This window comes from Anolis sagrei, chromosome 4, assembly GCF_037176765.1.
Source record: "Anolis sagrei isolate rAnoSag1 chromosome 4, rAnoSag1.mat, whole genome shotgun sequence".
NCBI lineage: Eukaryota > Metazoa > Chordata > Lepidosauria > Squamata > Dactyloidae > Anolis > Anolis sagrei.
The window spans coordinates 232,256,886-232,275,778 of record NC_090024.1 but is presented as its reverse complement, the minus strand read 5'-3'; the positions used below and the strand labels follow the sequence as shown (position 1 = coordinate 232,275,778).

The following is an 18,893-nucleotide window of genomic DNA, read 5'->3' as shown; positions in this document are numbered from 1 at the left end:
TGTAACTCTATCGAAGAAAGAGATCAGATTAGTCTGGCATGACTTGTTTTTGATAAATCCATGTTGACTATTAGCGATGACTGCATTTGTTTCTAAGTGTTTGCAGACCGCTTCCTTAACAATCTTTTCCAAAATCTTGCCCGGTATCGACGTGAGGCTGACCGGACATTAGCGCTACATCACTCAACTATCCTCAACTGCGAGTCAGTCATCTCTTAGATGCGCTATTAGTGCAGCGTCGCTCAATTCGTCTCTTCCAACTCTTTGATTCTATGATTCTATGAATTCTCCTCAGCTGCGTCGTTAGCGTAACGTCACTCATCGCTCCATTAGCGCAACGTCGCTCAACTCTTCTCAGCCGCGCCATTAGTGTAACGCCATTCAAATCTCCGCACCTGCGCCATTAGCGTAACGTCATTCATCGCTCCATTAGCGCAACGGCGCTCAACTATCCTCAGCTGCGCCATTAGCGTAACGCCACTCAACTCTCCTCAGCCGCTCCGTTAGCGTAACTCCACTTAAGTCTCTAGAGCTGCACCATTAGCGCTACATCACTCAACTATTCTCAACCGCGCGTCAGTCAACTCTCAGCTGCGCTATTAGCGTAACGTCGCCCAATTCTCCTCAGCTGCGTCGTTAGTGAATTGTCACTCATCGCTGCATTAGCGCAACGTCGCTCAACTCTCCTCAGCTGCGCCATTAGCGTACCGCCACTCAACTCCCCTCAGCTGCGCCGTTAGCGTAACGTCATTCATCGCTCCATTAGCGCAACGTCGCTCAACTCTCCTCAGCCGCGCTGTTAGCGTAACTCCACTTAAATCTCTTCAGCTGCGCCATTAGCGTAACTCCAGTCAAGTGTCCTCAGCCGCGCCGTTAGCACAATGTCGCTCAACTCTCCTCAGTTGCGCCGTTAGCGTAACTCCAGTCAACTCTCCTCAGCTGCGCCATTAGAGTACCGTCACTCTACTCTCAACCGCACTATTAACATAACGTCACTCAATTCTCCTTAGCGTAGCAAGATGCCCTCTCGCCGCGATTCCCAACCTAACAGGTGTTTTGGACTCCAACTCCCAGAAGCCTCAGCTGCCTCAACTCACGACCAGGGACTGTGGGAATCGAAGTCCCAAACCACAGTGGCTTTCGAAAGGCTGAGGCGAAAAGGGGGCGGGGCCTGCTCGTTCTCCGTCTGGCCAATCCCATTAGCCGCTATGACGGCGAGCGAACGGGATTGGTCGAGCCGGCGGCGTGTGGGGGAGAAGGGGGGTTACGTTCCCGACGCACGTCTAAGGCGTCATCCTGTGGCGAGAGCGAAGGCGCCCGCGCCTGCGCAGTGGGGGAAGGTGACGGTGCTGTTTCGAGGGCTGGCTGCTTCTCCTCCTTCTCCTGAGGCCTGTCGCCATGAGCTACGACCGGGCCATCACCGTGTTCTCCCCGGATGGGCACCTCTTCCAAGTCGAGTACGCGCAGGAGGCCGTGAAGAAAGGCTCCACCGCGGTAAGGAGCGGGTCCTGAGGGAAAGGAAGGCGGGAGGGAAGGAAGGGGAAGGCCTCAACTCTGCAGCCATGTTGGAAAAGACGGCCGCTTTCTCCACTGTTTACCTTCCACCGCAATGGATAGAAAGGCATCCTTTAGAGCAGTCATGGGCAAGCTTGGGCCCTCCCTCCAGGTGTTTTGGACTTCAACTCCCACAATTCCTAACAGCCTACCGGCTGTTAGGAATTGTGGGAGTTGAAGTCCAAAACACCTGGAGGGCCCAAGTTGGCCGAGGCCCTTCTCACCCCGAAGGGGACTCAGAGCTTACAAGATATATATGTTGTTGTTGTTGTTCATTCGTTCAGTCGTCTCCGACTCTTCGTGACCTCATGGACCAGCCTACGCCAGAGCTCCCTGTCGGCCGTTACCACCCCCAGCTCCCTCAAGGTCAGTCCAGTCACTTCAAGGATGCCATCCATCCATCTTGCCCTTGGTCGGCCCCTCTTCCTTTTGCCTTCCACTTTCCCCAGCATAATTGTCTTCTCTAGGCTTTCTTGTCTCCTCATGATGTGGCCAAAGTACTTCAGCTTTGTCTCTAGTATCTTTCCCTCCAGTGAGCAGTCGGGCTTTATTTCCTGGAGGATGGACTGGTTGGATCTTCTCGCAGTCCAAGGCACTCTCAGAACTTTCCTCCAACACCACAGCTCAAAAGCATCGATCTTCCTTCGCTCAGCCTTCCCTAAGGTCCAGCTCTCACATCCGTAGGTGACTACAGGGAATACCATGGCTTTGACTAGGCGGATCTTCGTTGCAAGTCTGATGTCTCTACTCTTCACTATTTTATCGAGACTGGACATTGCTCTCCTCCCAAGAAGTAAGCGTCTTCTGATTTCCTGGCTACAGTCTGCATCTGCAGAAATCTTTGCACCTAGAAATACAAAGTCTGTCACGGCCTCCACGGTTTCTCCCTCTATTTTCCAGTTGTCAATCATTCTTGTTGCCATAATCTTGGTTTTTTTGACGTTTAGCTGCAACCCGGCTTTTGCGCTTTCTTCTTTCACCTTGATTAGAAGGCTCCTCAGCTCCTCCTCGCTTTCGGCCATCAGAGTGGTGTCATCTGCATATCTGAGGTTGTTAATGTTTCTTCCAGCAATTTTCACCCCAGCTTTGCATTCATCCAGCCCCGCACATCGCATGATGTGTTCTGCATACAAGTTAAAAAGGTTGGGTGAGAGGATGCAGCCTTGCCGTACGCCTTTCCCAATCTTGAACCAGTCTGTTGTTCCGTGGTCAGTTCTGACTGTTGCTACTTGGTCCTTGTACAGATTCCTCAGGAGAGAGACAAGGTGGCTTGGTATGCCCATCCCACCAAGAACTTGCCACAATTTATTATGATCCACACAGTCAAAGGCTTTAGAATAGTCAATGAAGCAGAAGTAGATGTTTTTCTGAAACTCCCTGCCTTTCTCCATTATCCAGCGGATATTGGCAATCTGGTCTCTCGTTCCTCTGCCTTTTCTAAACCCAGCTTGAACATCTGGCAACTCTCGCTCCATGTATTGCTGGAGTCTTCCTTGCAGGATCTTGAGCATTACCTTACTGGCATGAGAAATAAGGGCAACTGTACGGAAGTTTGAGCAGTCTTTCGCATTTCCCTTTTTTGGTATGGGGATATAAGTTGATTTTTTCCAGTCTGATGGCCATTCTTGTGTTTTCCATATTTGCTGGCAAATGGCATGCATCACCTTGACAGCATCATCTTTTAAGATTTTAAACAGTTCAGCTGGGATCCCATCATCTCCTGCTGCCTTGTTGTTAGCAATGCTTCTTAAGGCCCATTCAACCTCACTCCTCAGGATGTCTGGTTCGAATTCATTCACCACACCGTCAAAGCTATCCTCGATATTGTTATCCTTCCTATACAGATCTTCTGTATAGTCTCGCCACCTTCTCTTGATCTCTTCAGCTTCTGTTAGGTCCCTGCCATCTTTGTTTCTTATCATACCAATTTTTGCCTGAAATTTACCTCCAATGTTTCTAATTTTCTGGAAGAGGTCTCTTGTCCTTCCTATTCCTAAGATATATATACATACAATATATTATATTAATAGCATAATACAATATCAGTATTAATTATTACTATATTTTATTTATTTATTTATTTAGCAGTTTTGTATACCGGTCTTCTCACCTCCATTCGAGGGACTCAGGCCGGTTTCCAACATCAATATTACAGACAGTCATTAAAACATCCAATTCTAAATCACACTAAAACATTAAAATAGCAAAATACCATCATATAATTACAGTGGTCAGTCGTTATCAAAAATCATTATTCGTCGTCATCCATCCATGTCACAGGATCATGGCTCATTCGTCGGATGCCAATCCCCAAAGCCAAGTTTTCACCTGTTTCCTGAACGTTAAGATAGAAGGGGCAGTTCTGATCTCCAGTGGAAGGGAGTTCCAGAGTCGAGGGGCCACCACCGAGAAGGGCCTGTCTCTCGTCCACACCAGCCGCGCCACAATTACAGAAATCCAGCACTTGTCTGAGGTTTTTTTATTTATCGTGTCAGGAGCAAACTAAACAGTTGTATTGCATTTTTTAACAAACAAACATACATACAAAACACAAAGTTTGCAAGCTTGGTAGTTGATTAAATGTCCTTTAACCAGTAGCTGGCCACTTGGAGTGCCTCTGGTGTTGCTATAAGAAGGTCCTCCAATGTGCATGTGACAGGACTCAGACTGCATTGTAATAGGTGGTCTGAAGTTTGCTCTTCTCCACACTTGCATGTCATGGATTCCACTTTGTAGCCCCATTTCTTAAGATTGGCTCTGCATCTCGTGGCATCAGAGTGCAGTCTGTTCAGCGCCTTCCAAATCACCCAGTTTTCTGTGTGCCCAGGGGGTAGGTGTGGTGGGCCTATACACAATCAATCATCAAATTCCTGTTAAACAATAAAAATGGGTTGTTGTAGGATTTTTCGGGATATATGGCCATAGCCTAGAGGCATTCTCTCCTGATGTTTCACCTGCATCTATGGCAAGCATCCTGAGAGGTAGTGAGGTCTGTTGGAACTAGGAAAAGGGGTTTATATATCTGTGGAATGACCAGGGTGAGACAAAGGACTCTTGTCTGCTGGAGCTAGGTGTGAATGTTTCAACTGATCACCTTGATTAGCATTTGATTGCCTGGCAGTGCCTGGAGCAAACTTTTGTTGAGAGGTGATTAGATGTCCTTGTAAATAAAAAAATGTCTGTTCAAAGAAAATAGAGAGGGTAGCAGTCTTAACACTTGTGAGAAGAGAGTTCCAGAACCTAGGGACAACCTCTGAGAATGCCCTTTCCCATATTCCCACCAGATGCACTTGTGGGGATGACAGATTCACCAGTAAGAATAGAGTCCAAATAATAATAGGCCTTTACAGGTCAAGACTAGCACTCTGAATTGTGCCTGGAAGTGGAACATCAGCCAGCAGAGCTACCGCAATGAGGATTGTAACAAGAGAGTATGTTGGTGGATCTTATTTTTCCAGCCTCATATTAAATCTGTTAATGACCCTACTGTAGGTGGTTATGTTAAAATGTTTAAGCATCACCTCTTTAAACTTTGGTGAGAATTGCAGGACCTACTTGGCATTTGAGAAGAGTGATAGGCAGTTTAGTCTTTAAAGTCAACCAAGTCAAAAGATAAGAATTTTATTATTACCCACCCCTCCTGCATGCAGAGTATAACAGGTATAAAGCGTACAGGAGGAGAGGGTTTGACAGTGATTTCTCAACCATGAGCTCATTAGTCTGTATATCCAGTGGAATAATATGGTAAAATGCTGACTTTGTAGAGTGATTTGAAGTCTTTGTAGAGTAGGAGATTCCATCTGAACATGAGGAAGAACTTCCTGACTGTGAGAGCCATTCAGCAGTGGAACTCTCTGCCCCAGAGTGTGGTGGAGGCTCTGTTTTTAGAGGCTTTTAAACAGAGGTTGGATGGCCATCTGTCAGGGGTGCTTTGAATGCAATGTTCCTGATTCTTGGGAGGGGGTTGGATTGGATGGCCCATGAGGTCTCTTCCAACTCTGATTCTATGAGTGGACTGATCCAGTTTGTGGTGTGGGTCAGTTTGCTCTCCAGTTAAAATGTCCCACAAACCAAAAGTGGAATGTTTGGTAAGAATTTGTCATTATTTGCTCTTTGACTTATTTGAGGAAAATAGTATTCAAGGCTGTGAAGTCACCTATTTATAGATCACAACTGTACAGTCATGTACAATAGGCAAATCTTTGCTTGGGATGTGTCTTGTCCTCTCCCTTCCCTTTTAGATATTTACTACTACTACTTTCATTTTCAGATTGCAACATACACATCAGAATCTGTTTGTAGATTATGTAAACTGCTTGTGAAAATTAACCGAGTACAGTAAGGGATGGTTGAGATGAATTCAAATAGTGTATTAGCTGAATAGAACGATGAAATGGAAACTTTCTGGTGTTCATTAACATACCTTATTTGAAACATGGAGATCACTGAACTGTCCAGTAAGAAAGAGTAGTATTATTGTGAGAAAGCGTGATTGGGAAAGAAATGAGTTATGTTATTTGATGCTACATACTGTAGTCTTATAACTCTACTTAAATTGGATAGAAGGGTGTAGCAAAGAGATAGCGAAGCACTTTGTCTACAGTTGCTATAGAAACAGTAGAGTGGGATTGAGATTGGATGTGGTTAACTACAAGGTTAACTCAGAAGACAAAGGAAAAGATGATTGTGCAGGACTAAAATGTTTTTTTGTTTATTTATTTACTACATTTAGATCCCTCCCTTCTCACCCCAAAAGGGGGACTCAAAACGGCCTTACAAAAAGGCAGCAATTTGATGCCATACACATACGTACATACAGTAAAAAAAAAAACATATACATTAAAACAAAAAATGAACAGCAATATTAAAACAATTATTAAAATCACATAATCCAGAATCAAATCCAAGGACATTCCATTAGTCATTTCACAATTCCACATACTTATATTGCACTAACTTGCTAGCCAAAAGCTTGGTCCCATGAGCAAGTTTTTATTTTCTTCCTGAAGGTCAGGGGGGAGGGTTTTGTTCTGATTTCACTGGGGAAGGAGTTCCATAGCTGAGGAGCCACCACTGAGAAGGCCCTGTCTCTCGTCTCCACCAGAATGCTTCATATTGTCTTCATCTGTACTGGGCTGCATATTCATATATAAATGTTATTTTCTTAATATTTTGTGAAATTTTATCCTAATTAGACTATGGTATCTTAGGTATAAACTTGATTTCATATGTATGACTATAAAATGACAAAAACTTTATTGTGTATTTTTTGTAAAGACAGCAGACAGAAATTGTCAGTTGTCTAGCTATTAAAGTACATCAGAACTTAGTCTTGAACCAGCTAATAGTTGAACCTATAGCATGGGAACAGTTGGAAAACATCTGCCACATTTTTTAAAAAAAAACATGTATCTTTCTAGCTCCCCTTACCATATTTCTGTAGCACTGTGAATAATGTGATTTGCTGTTTCTTTAGAAAAAATCAGTACATTCTTAAAGTAAATACATGTCAGCATTCATTATTAACATTTTATTTAATTATTTTGAGTCCTGAAAAAATGTATTCTCAAAGCAACTTTTTTCAGAAAAAAACAAAAATTATCAGAACATGATAGGCTCTCTTTAACTCAAAACTGTTTTTAACGTATGTGGAAATTCAGTGTCATAAAACATGCTTGCTTTTTGTTTGCCCTCAAGTCATTTCTGACTTATGGCAACCCTTAGGGCAAGATATGTTCATGAGGTGTAGCCTTTTTCTCCCCTTGAAGCTAGGAGAGAGTAACTTGCCCAAGACCACCTAGTGAGATTCTATCTCTGAGTGAGGATTTGAACTTTGAACATTCAAAGCACTATGCCGCCTAGCTCTCATCATATTATTGTTTAAAGATATAGCTGCTTAGATTATGTGGCATTTAATGCATAAATATCCTGTTGATGTTTAAACTTGGAATACAAATTTAAGTGTTACTCACGTTTTTGTTCTTGATGCTTTTTAAATATATTAAATACACGAGGGCAGCATTTTAAGTTGATCTGAAAATTATCTAATTTGTGTAATATCAAAGGTTGGAGTGCGTGGAAAAGATATTGTTGTCCTTGGTGTGGAGAAGAAATCTGTGGCAAAACTTCAGGATGAAAGAACTGTCCGAAAGATCTGTGCTCTTGACGACAATGTCTGCATGGCTTTTGCAGGTACTCTTAGAACTAATTCATGGGAAATCAAACTATGATTTGTTAGAAAACTGCTACAATACAGAAAATTATGCAGTCTTAAAGCCTTTTTGTCTTAAAGCCTTTTTTTCAGTTTTGCAAATGTCTTAATTGCAAAGAAGATTGCATATTAATAAATTGAGAAAGGAGAAACTAAACTAATATTTCTCCTTGCTTTGGTTCGGAATGTTTTGAAGACTGTTTAGCAAAGAGACTAATGTGTCAATTTGCACACTTTTGTTTTGGACAAAAATAAAATAGAATTTATTTCAGTACTCTTATTGTCAAGTAATCTAATTCCCTCTGATTAGTTTCTTATATTAAAATGGAAATTGTTTTCCCAACCTGTAGATTGCTTCTTTACATTTTGAATGACTTACATGTACCTGTAACTTTAAGAATAACGGTGTGTGTTTGTTGGATGAGGTACCATGAGGATAATGGGCATATTCTGGTCCAGCAGTGAAATGCCGTGTCCAGTACGTTAAATGACATTTTACCAATCTTTACAGGACTCACAGCAGATGCCAGGATAGTTATAAATAGAGCACGAGTGGAATGTCAAAGCCATAGACTTACAGTGGAGGATCCTGTCACTGTGGAGTATATTACACGTTATATTGCTAGCCTGAAACAGGTATGTATAAATACAGTGTAGTAACAAGAAACGAAGTGGGTCGATAAAAACTTGACAATTGGGGCAAACTGTTCTTGGTCCATCAGTGAATTCCAAAAACAGGATATATGGCAGCTGCTGGAGGTAGGGGCTAAAATGATTTAGGGGATAGTGTGTAGGATGTCTGGTTTCTTTCAAAGATAGTGAAAAAGAATATGAAGTAGTGGGTTTCTGTGAGTTTTCCAGGCTGTATGGCCATGTTCCAGAAGCATTCTCTCTTGACGTTTCGCCCACATCTATGGCAGGCATACTCAGAGGTTGTGAAGTAGTATTTGTCTGTTGTTAGTACCTGGAATTATTTTTGTGGTTTCTGGAGTACAATATATTTGCTCCTAGTTTTATGTAGTGACTTTGTCTTACCTGAGTCATACCTGGAGATCCATAATGACTTTTGTGAATGCAGGTTCCAGAATTGCATGTGAAAAAATGTCTTACATTAACAAAACTAGAAGTCCACAGTCTTCTCAGATTTCCTATACTTTGATGTTGTAAAATTCAGTAATCAGGAAGAATCAATGATATCAGCCGTAATACACTGATTATTTGATGTATTTTGGTTGCTTCTGGCATTTCTATTTAATATGCATCATAGTTTCTGACTTTATTTAATATGCATCACAGTTCTGACTTTATATCCGTGCAAATGTATGTGTCTGTCTGAATTCAAGGTATAAATCAAGGAAATTCCACTGATCTTCAGAGAAAATCCCAGATGAATGCATACAGGATCATAGCAGTAGTATGTCACTTAGTCCAAAATCATGACTTTAAAACACATAGCTATGAGACAGAATTACACAATTATTATTGCTGTGACTAGCCTGTAGCTTTCTTTTAAGTGGCTTGTTAGAAGATTATGACCGTGTTTCTTCAATTATCAACCACTTTAGGAGAATATTTATTATTTATTTATTTACATCATTTATATCCCGCCCATATCAGCCCGCAGGCGACTCAGGGATTGTCCAAGTTATATTCCATGCAGTTGTCCAAGAATTGTCCGAGTTATATTCCATGCAGTTGTTTCAGGCGTTATTTCTCTGTGCCTCCATGCATATCTTTCTGCTAATAAGAAATGTTACTGTTCCTTCTCAGCGGTACACCCAGAGTAATGGACGCAGGCCTTTTGGTATTTCTGCCCTTATTGTGGGATTTGACTTTGATGGAACTCCAAGGCTGTATCAGACTGACCCTTCTGGTACATACCATGCCTGGAAGGTGAGCTGAGCTTGATTATTTTGATTGGATGAAAGGCGTAGAAGCGTTCTCTTTATATAGCTAGATCCTATCTACGTGTTAACCTCCTTTCCTGCAACCTATTAGAAAGCATCATGCCCATCTTTCTGTTAACAACGTAGAGTCAACATCATTTTCTGACAGCCTATATTATCAACAGTTCTGTTAGATCTTGCAGACTCGGCTGTGGCTTCCTTGATTGAGTTTGTCCATTTGCAATGTGGTCTTCCTCTTTTCCTACTGCATTCAGGCTTACCAAGTATAATGGTCTTTTCTAGTGAGTCATGTCTCGTAATATGTCCAAAGTATGATGGTTTCTACCCATCTTGCTTTTCCTTGTTTCTTCATCTCCCACTGTCCTTTGTTTCCCATTCTAAAGAAAATAGTGCTTCATGAGTGTTCTTGCATATATGAATAAATGGAGATACATATTTGTTTATCTCGTATTTGTACTATTCCAGTTTTCAAATGTCATCTCTGTTCTAAAGATAGTGTAAACAGAGTAGCTGCTGTTGCTCTCCTTTGGGCGAGATGCAGTGGGGTATAAGGTAAAGATTTCCCCTCGACATTAAGTCTACCGTCGAAGTGGTACCTATTGATCTACTCACCTTTGCATATTTTCGAACTGCTAGGTTGGTAGAAGCTGGGGCTAACAGCAGGAGCTCACCCTGCTCCCTGGATTCGAACCACCAACCTTTCAGATAGCACGTTCCACAGTTCAGTGGTTTAACCCGCTGTGCCACCTGTGGCTCGTAAAGCGGGGTATAAATAATAATTATAATAATAATCAGTTGCATAAATGAAAAATGCAATGTCTTGCTTAAATGTATAACTTGCAAACATTTTTAAATGAACTTTTTAATTTTAGGCTAATGCAATTGGCAGAGGAGCAAAATCTGTGCGTGAATTTTTGGAAAAAAACTACACCGATGAAGCTATTGAAACAGATGATTTGACAATTAAGCTTGTTATCAAAGCTCTACTTGAAGTAAGTGAATGCTCTTACTGTTTCAATTTTAAATTTGACTTTTCTGCCAGTTAACCATCTGGGTTGCCCTATAGAATATCTTGTAAGGTTAGATCTCTGGTTATAGAATTGATCTCACAAATGAGGACTGTACATTTCAATTTGTCTTAATATTATTTGTCATAAATATCTTTTATTTACTTTCATATTTGTCCTAAAATGCAGTTTTGCATTTGTACTGTTAGGCTGCACTTTAGTTCCTAGGAAGGCATCTTGGGGGCATTTTTTTTAAAGTAGATTGCTTTGCAGGTTTACTAGATTGAAGAAACCTCATGAAAACTTTTTTTTAATTTTCCATATTTAAGGTTGTGCAGTCTGGTGGCAAAAATATTGAGCTGGCTGTTATGAGAAGAAACCAGCCTCTGAAGGTAATGTCTCTTTAATAATGCTACATTTCTGAAAGCCCCCCCCCCCCCCCCCAAAAAAAAATTCTGCTTTCAGTGTTCAAATTTGACAAATAGGACAGACATTCAGTAGTTAGATGTGACACTCTAAAGCAAGTGAGCAACCCAACTATTTTCAAACCAGTTTCCTACATTCATATCACCATTTCAGTCACTTGCGTGACAGCATTTCTTGATTTCTTTACTGAAATCAGCAAGAGTAATACCACTAGTGCTTGCCGAACAGCGTTAAATGACTTCAGAGGATTGAAAACATCAAACTTCTGGATTTTATTCAACACTTAGGGAATCTTTATGCCTTAATTGTGTTCCAGAACGGTTACTGATAAGAATTCATACAACTTTTGTTCCTCTGCTGGCCTTCCAGGCTGACTCTCCTGTTTGATAAGCTATCTGTCACTGCAGTTTGATAAATGGTAGCTGGGAGATAAGAGACCAGGATTCCAGTGGCCTCATGAATATATTAACAGTATTTCAGTGCATGCCTGGGAGATTAGAAGAGGTCACTTGTTCTATATTTGTGGACTACCCTTCTTAATTGGAGTACAATAAACCAGTTAACACTAACAGACAAATGAAATTATTGCCGTAATACCCCTTGAAAGTAGAAGGGGGGAAAAACAACCCATACTATATTTTTATTGCTTTTTATGTTTTGGAATACAGATACATAATCTTCCTTGTTGGTGATTGACATCTCAGTCAAACATCTTGGAACTATTTTTTTATTGTTACTGTATAAGGTGACCATTAATTTACTCGAGCTCTATGCTCTGAAGGATTTTTTACAGGTCAAAATCAACACCCTGAATTAAGCTGCAACAATAACTTGAATGGGCCTCTCAGAAAAGGTGAGATGTGATCTCATTCAATCCTGAGATAGGTATCCTGCATATTTTCAGGCAATAGTGCCTTCCAATCTGGAGTCAATAATAATAATAATAATAATAATGTATTGTCGAAGGCTTTCATGGCCAGAATCACTGGGTTGTTGTAGGTTTTTCCGGGCTATATGGCCATGTTCTAGAGGCATTTTCTCCTGACGTTTCGCCTGCATCTATGGCAAGCATCCTCAGAGGTAGTGAGGTCTCCTCACTACCTCTGAGGATGTTTGCCATAGATGCAGGAGAAAATGCTTGCCATAGATGCAGGAGAAAATGCCTCTAGAACATGGCCATATAGCCCGGAAAAACCTACAACAACCCAATAATAATAATAATATAAATAAACAAACTTTATTTATACCCTGCCACCATTTCCCCAAAGGGACTTGGGGTGGCTAACATGAGGCCAAGCCCAAAAATCACAGTAAGGCAAAATAAATACATACAATGGACAATAACATCAAATAAAATGCATAACATCAAATAAATACTAAATATCAAAATAATACAATAAAATAAACACAAAATATAAAGTGATAAAAGGATTAAACACAGTAAGCTGGGCTATGGGGGTAATTTCTACTGAAATTTTGCATTTTTGTTTCAGATCCTGAGCCCTGATGAAATTGAGAAGTATGTTGCTGAAATTGAAAAGGAAAAGGAAGAAAATGAGAAGAAGAAACAGAAGAAAACAACAACATGATGCATACAATGTATTGTCTAGTCTGGATTTTTAAATCAGCCATGAATCTGTATAGACATAGAGGCATTCCATTTCCCTGTGCTGTTTCAAGAGGCCCTTTTTAAGAGGCCTGTAATAAACCACCCATTTTTTAAAGATTGTTACTTTAAGACTCTGTTCTTCAATGTGTACTGCAACGTGGTCATAATATTGTTTTTCTTTTTCTATAGTAAGTGGAAAGATGTTTTGCTTGAGATCAACAACCCAAAGTTTGACATGGAAAATGCCTTTTATTACTAAATCATGCTCTATAATTGTTAATGGCCATTGTAACTGTGTATGTTCTGATATTTTGCAGGTTATCTCTTGTTTTCATTTCTCACATCAGAGCTCTATATTTGCTGGAAAAAAATGCAGCATAATACAAGGTGGTGCAGAAAGGTTGCACTTGGGTATTAAAGTTAAAATTTAAACTTGCTGTCTCTGGAAGTTTTGAACTACATTCATAGATGTGAGCTGGCTTTATAACTGCATGACGACTTTCTAGTCTCAAAAGTAAACAACGATTGGAAGATCTTCCACTTTTATCAGGTTTGCTTTTTATCAGTTATGCTTTTTTTCTAGCTTTACAGTTCAAAACTGGAAATGTGAAAATATCATAGCTTTCCATCTCTTGTGTCACTAAAATATGACACTAAATCATTTTATGACATATTAGCTTTTCTCTTGGGTATGCCTTCCCCAATACTTGATAAATAGGCTCAATTGTTAATTTTCCTATCGGGATCTAAGTAGGGGTTTGTTGGGGAGGGGTGCAACCAATAGTCTACAGATGGCCCCTCAAGATCTTCCAATACCTAACAGCACATCCATATTTTTTTTTAATGAGCCCAAAATGTCCCCAGAGACTGTGATTTGCAGTACTATATTTTTGTCTTAAGTTCAACTATTCTTTTTTTAGAACAGTAAAGCAATCAATGAGGTTCCTTTAAAAAAAAAATCTGTTTGAGGCTGGGAGGTGGTAAAAACCTTTCCCCGTGCAGCCATTCTGGGTTCAGAGTGAAAATCAATTTAAACTATCAGAGTTGGTGTTGTAGCCTTCAGAGATTCCATGCACGGGCAATGTGTCCCTTGAACCTTTTGCAACTTAACGCCTTCATAGTAGTAGAAGAATAACTGGGGAATTACACCTTCATGAGCTCAGCTATAGTTTTCTTTAAATTTGTGCTCAGTTGAAAAGAGTCGTCACGCTATGAAGCTTTACTGAAGAGCAAGATTTTGTCATTACAATGCACATAACCAGGGAGAGCTTGGAATTAACTTATTGTTAAATTTGTTTAACTTGGTGGCACAGCAGGCTAAACCGCTGAGCTGCTGAACTTGCTGACCGAAAGGTCGGCAGTTTGAATCCGGGGAGTGGGATGAGCTCCTGCTGTTAGCCTTAGCTTCTCCCAACCTAGCAGTGGGAAGGTAATGATGCTCCATGCAGTCATGCTGGCCACATGACCTTGGAAGTGTCTACGGACAACACCAGCTCTTTGGCTTAGAAATGGAGATAAGCACCACTCCCCAGAGTTGGACATGACTAGACTTAATGTCAGTGGAAACATTTACCTTAAAACTTGTTAAATAATCAATTTGTTTATTGTATTTTCTCGTGATTTCACCTAGTTTTCTAGAGTCCCTAAAAAAAGAGAATTTTAAAATATGCTTCAGTCCATTAAGTTATTAGTATTCCTTAGACTGGGTCCCCCACTTTTGTCATAAAGCAAGGGGATTATAAATCGGAGTAAATGTGTAGTTAGGCAGCTTAATCTGATTGATTTGAGGTGACGGCAGAGAGAACAATTTTCAGAAGTGCAAGTTTGGAAGACAAAGGAATAGAAAAAGTTGGAAAGGAATGGTAGAAGGGCGATTTGTTTCAGCCAGAGACGGGCCTTTTTGCAATGCTTCCCTTTGCGGAAAGCAAAGAAATACAAATGAAAGAAACTGAAGAGACTGTAAGATAGAATCATAGAATCAAAGATTTGGAAGAGACCTCCTGGGCCATCCAGTCCAACCCCCTGCCAAGAAGCAGGAATATTGCATTCAAACCACCCCTGACAAATGGCCACCCAGCCTCTGCTTAAAAGCTTCCAAAGAAGGAGCCTCCACCACACTCCGGGGCAGAGAGTTCCACTGCTGAACGGCTCTCACAGTCAGGAAGTTCTTCCTAATGTTCAGATGGAATCTCCTCTCTTGTAGTTTGAAGCCATTGTTCTGCGTCCTAGTCTCCAAGGAAGCAGAAAACAAGCTTGCTCCCTCCTCCTCCCTGTGGCTTCCTCTCACATATTTATACATGGCTATCATATCTCCTCTCAGCTTTCTCTTCTTCAGGCTAAACATGCCCTGTTCCCTAAGCCGCTCCTCATAGGGCTTGTTCTCCAGACCCTTGATCATTTTAGTCGCCCTCCTCTGGACACATTCCAGCTTGTCAATATCTCTCTCGAATTGTGATGCCCAGAATTGGACACAATATTCCAGATGTGGTCTAACCAAGGCAGAATAGAGGGGTAGCATGACTTCCCTGTATCTAGATACTATGCTCCTATTGATGCAGGCCAAAATCCCATTGGCTTTTTTTGCCGCCACATCACATTGTTGGCTCATGTTTAACTTGTTGTCCACGAGGACTCCAAGATCTTTTTCACACGTACTGCTCTCGAGCCAGGCGTCACCCATTCTGTATCTTTGCATTTCATTTTTTCTGCCAAAGTGGAGTATCTTGCATTTGTCACTGTTGAACTTCATTTTGTTAGTTTTGGCCCATCTCTGGGATTTCATGCTTTAGGACAGCCTTTTCTAGCCTTACAAGGGACACAGAACTCCCACTATTCCTAGGCAACAGTCCTGTCATGGTCTGTGTTGGCCATATGTGTGGAAAAAGTTTGTAGGAAGGAAACGAGTAATAAATGATGCTCCAATTAGTTCAGTGGTGGCGATCTTTGTAAATGATTATCTGTAAATATTTCACCAAACAATTTTAATAGAATAGTGAATTTTTGTTTCCAGGAATCCCACCTCACCCCTATGGTTACCAAAACTGGCTGTTCAGTTTCCATTATATGTCATAGTAAACCAACATCTGTTATATGAAACAGCCAACAAATACTAAATGGAGCCTGAGGATCTTTGAAATGATAGCTACAATAGGGTATATGAACACATCAGCTACTAGTGCTCAGTGCAAAGAAAAAAACTGGACTTTTAATATATTATTATTATTATTATAACTTTATTTGTACCCCGCTAGCATCTCCGCAAGGGATTCGATGCGGCTTACACAGGCCGAAGCCCCAAAAAACAATACAACAATACAATACCCAAAGCAAATTAAAAACAGTTAAGCAGAAAACAATAATGGTAAACAATACAACAAGACACTATTAAAACTGGGCCGGCCGGAGTAGGGGTACTGGGTTAAAAAGTGCTGGCATGGCAGGAGGGATGTAGGATTAAATATAAGTGTGATGTGCAGTGATCTTGGTTCTACTAAGGTGCTTCTAGGATTTGGTGCTGGAGGTTCCTAATCTGAAAAGGCACATCGGAACAGCCAGGTTTTCAATTCCTTTCTGAAGACTGCCAATGTAGGGGCTTGTCTGAAATCTTTTGGGAGGGCGTTCCAGAGTCAGGGGGCCACCACAGAAAAGGCCCTGTCCCGTGTCCCCACCAAGCACGCTTGCGACGCGGGCGGGATCACGAGCAGGGCCTCTCCAGATGACCGGAGTGAGCGTGTGGGTTTGTAGACAGCGATACTAGGGTTCGTAGACAGCGATACTAGGGTTCGTAGACAGCGATACTATATACTAGCCGTCCCCTGCTGTGGCCCACTCTGGTGGTCATGGGGGTTCTGTGTGGGAGGTTTGTCCCAATTCTATCGGTGGGGTTTGGAATGCTCTGTGATTGTAGGTGAACTATAAATCCCAGCAACTACAACTCCCAAATGTCAAGATTCTATTTTCCCCAAACTCCACCAGTGTTCACATTTGGGCATATTGAGTATTCGTGTAGAGTTTGGTCCAGATCCATCATTGTTTGAGTCCACAGTGCTCTCTGGATGTGGGTGAACTACAACTCCAAAACCAAAGGACACTGCCCACCAAACCCTTCCAGTATTTTCTGTTAGTCATGGGAGAACTATGTGCCAAGTTTGGTTCAATTCCACCATTGGTGGGGTTGAGAATGCTCTTTGATTGTAGATGAACTATAAATCCCAGCAACTACAACTCCCAAATGACAAAATCAATTTTTTGAGTGAAGAACATACATTGGGTTGTTAGGTGCCTTGTGTCCAAATTTGGTGTCAATTTGTCCACTGGTTTTTGAGTTCTGTTAATCTCACAAACAAACATTGCATTTTTATTTATATAGATTTATTTTCACACTATGGATACAGAACCCAGGGATAAGGGCCAACTGTATTTGAAACCACTTCAATAAAAAGAAAACCTAGAAATGACAGCCTTACATATCCTGTTAATTTGTACTGCAGAGTGTTGTGTCCAAGTCCGTTCTTGATATAACCATTGTAAAGCAATACCAGCCCATTACACCAGGCCTTGCCTCCTTTTCTGTAGGCATTGTTCAGTCAGTCACAGCTGGTCTGTGGGCACAGACGCAGATGCCAAAGTGTGCAGAGGTTCCACTACACTCTAGATAGGTAGGACTAACAACTATATTCAGCTGTCATAGTCAACTGCATCAGCAAGCCTATATCTTGAAATATAGGAAACTCAGAGGGAAGGGTTGAGGCCATATATGGAGAAGAAACACTTAGGAATATTACAATCAGGTTGTTGTTGTTTTTAATGGTTTAATGCTCTGGTATTGTCGAAGGCTTTCATGGCCAGAATCACTGGGTTGTTTTTTTCGGGCTATAGAACATGAACAGCCTCTAGAACATGGCCATATAGCCCGAAAAAACCTACAACAACCCTGCTCTGGTGCTTTTACACTGATTGTCCAGCTCTTTGGACGCTTTAAAGAAATTGCTTCTTACATAATGGTTGGATAGCACGAGTATTTCAAGAAAAAATAGTGTATTTTTGTTACAAGAATAGCTATTCAAGGAAAAAGTCTGGAACACTGACCGTCAATGATGGAGTTGTATACTCTGTAACATTACATCTTTTCACAGATTTGTCAAGTCCTTGCACTTCTTCTGAACCTCTCATAGAATCGGCTGGTGCCTTGTCCCTCTCATATTAGTTGGAGAAAAGCTACAAGGGGCCAAGCTCCTAAACTATACAATGTTCCTATACTAGAAAGTACAGAATCCTTGTGTATGTTGGGGGGAAAACTTGTGTTGACTCTGCACAGTGCAAAAAGGCTTTCTATATCATTTGTATAATAGCAGCATGAACTTTACAAATTTAGAATGCAACGTACACTATAGAAATCCATTCCTTCATATTTGTATTTACTTGGTCTCTTCAGATTTCATTTGGTGGAAGGAAACCTTATGCATTAGATCCAGATTAAGTTGGCAGTACTTTGGACTCTTTGAAGATTTATCTGTTCCTTTCTCTGCATGGCAGCTACTCTCCCCATCTGCCATAAATATACTTGTATTGAGGCTCACAGCACCCAGCTAAATGAGGTCAGCTGCAGCACATAACCTGAAAATCAAGCCCTTCCACTGAGCATTTGAATCTGCAGAGGGCAGGATCCTGACTGCAGCCTCGTAATCCAGCAGGGCTGTGCCCCATTTCTAGAGGCTGAGAAGTATTGTTTAATGAAGTAGATGAAAAAGGCCAGAATGTCAAGCTTTGCTCCCTAGGTCCTACTTACTGCTTCAGTAGACAATTCCCAAACTCCAAGTCACTACTAGTATAATTTAGAAGACTTTCTAAACAGGACAAAGATATATGAATTCTGCACCACCTTTGACACAGAGGAAAAAATATGCTTGGATAAAGGTTTCGTGGATCTCAGTCTACTTCACTGGATGTACGGTAGTATTTTTTTTGCTATACGCTTTACTTCAAGGATGTAATGTGTATGTATGCATGGAACTTCTGGTGGTGCAGTGGGTTAGACTGCTGAGCTGCTGAACTTGCTGACTGAAAGGTCAGTGGTTTGAATCTGGGGAGCAGGGTGAGTTCCCACTGTTAGCCCCAGCTTCTAATAACCTAGCAGTTCAAAAACATGCAAATGTGAGTAGATTAATAGGTGCCGCTCC

The 18,893-nt window shown here is 41.2% G+C and overlaps 1 protein-coding gene across 1 annotated transcript; it reads left to right on the top strand.

Annotated features, from left to right (window-relative positions):
• Nucleotides 1-1,306: 1,306 nt before the first annotated feature.
• PSMA7 (proteasome 20S subunit alpha 7) lies at nt 1,307-13,146 on the top strand. The gene is made up of 7 exons (XM_060771996.2): nt 1,307-1,494; nt 7,620-7,746; nt 8,277-8,401; nt 9,536-9,658; nt 10,545-10,664; nt 11,009-11,071; nt 12,599-13,146. The coding sequence occupies exons 1-7, from the start codon at nt 1,399-1,401 to the stop codon at nt 12,692-12,694; spliced, it is 750 nt and encodes a 249-aa protein (XP_060627979.1). The 5' UTR covers nt 1,307-1,398; the 3' UTR covers nt 12,695-13,146.
• The last annotated feature ends 5,747 nt before the right edge of the window (nt 13,147-18,893 follow it).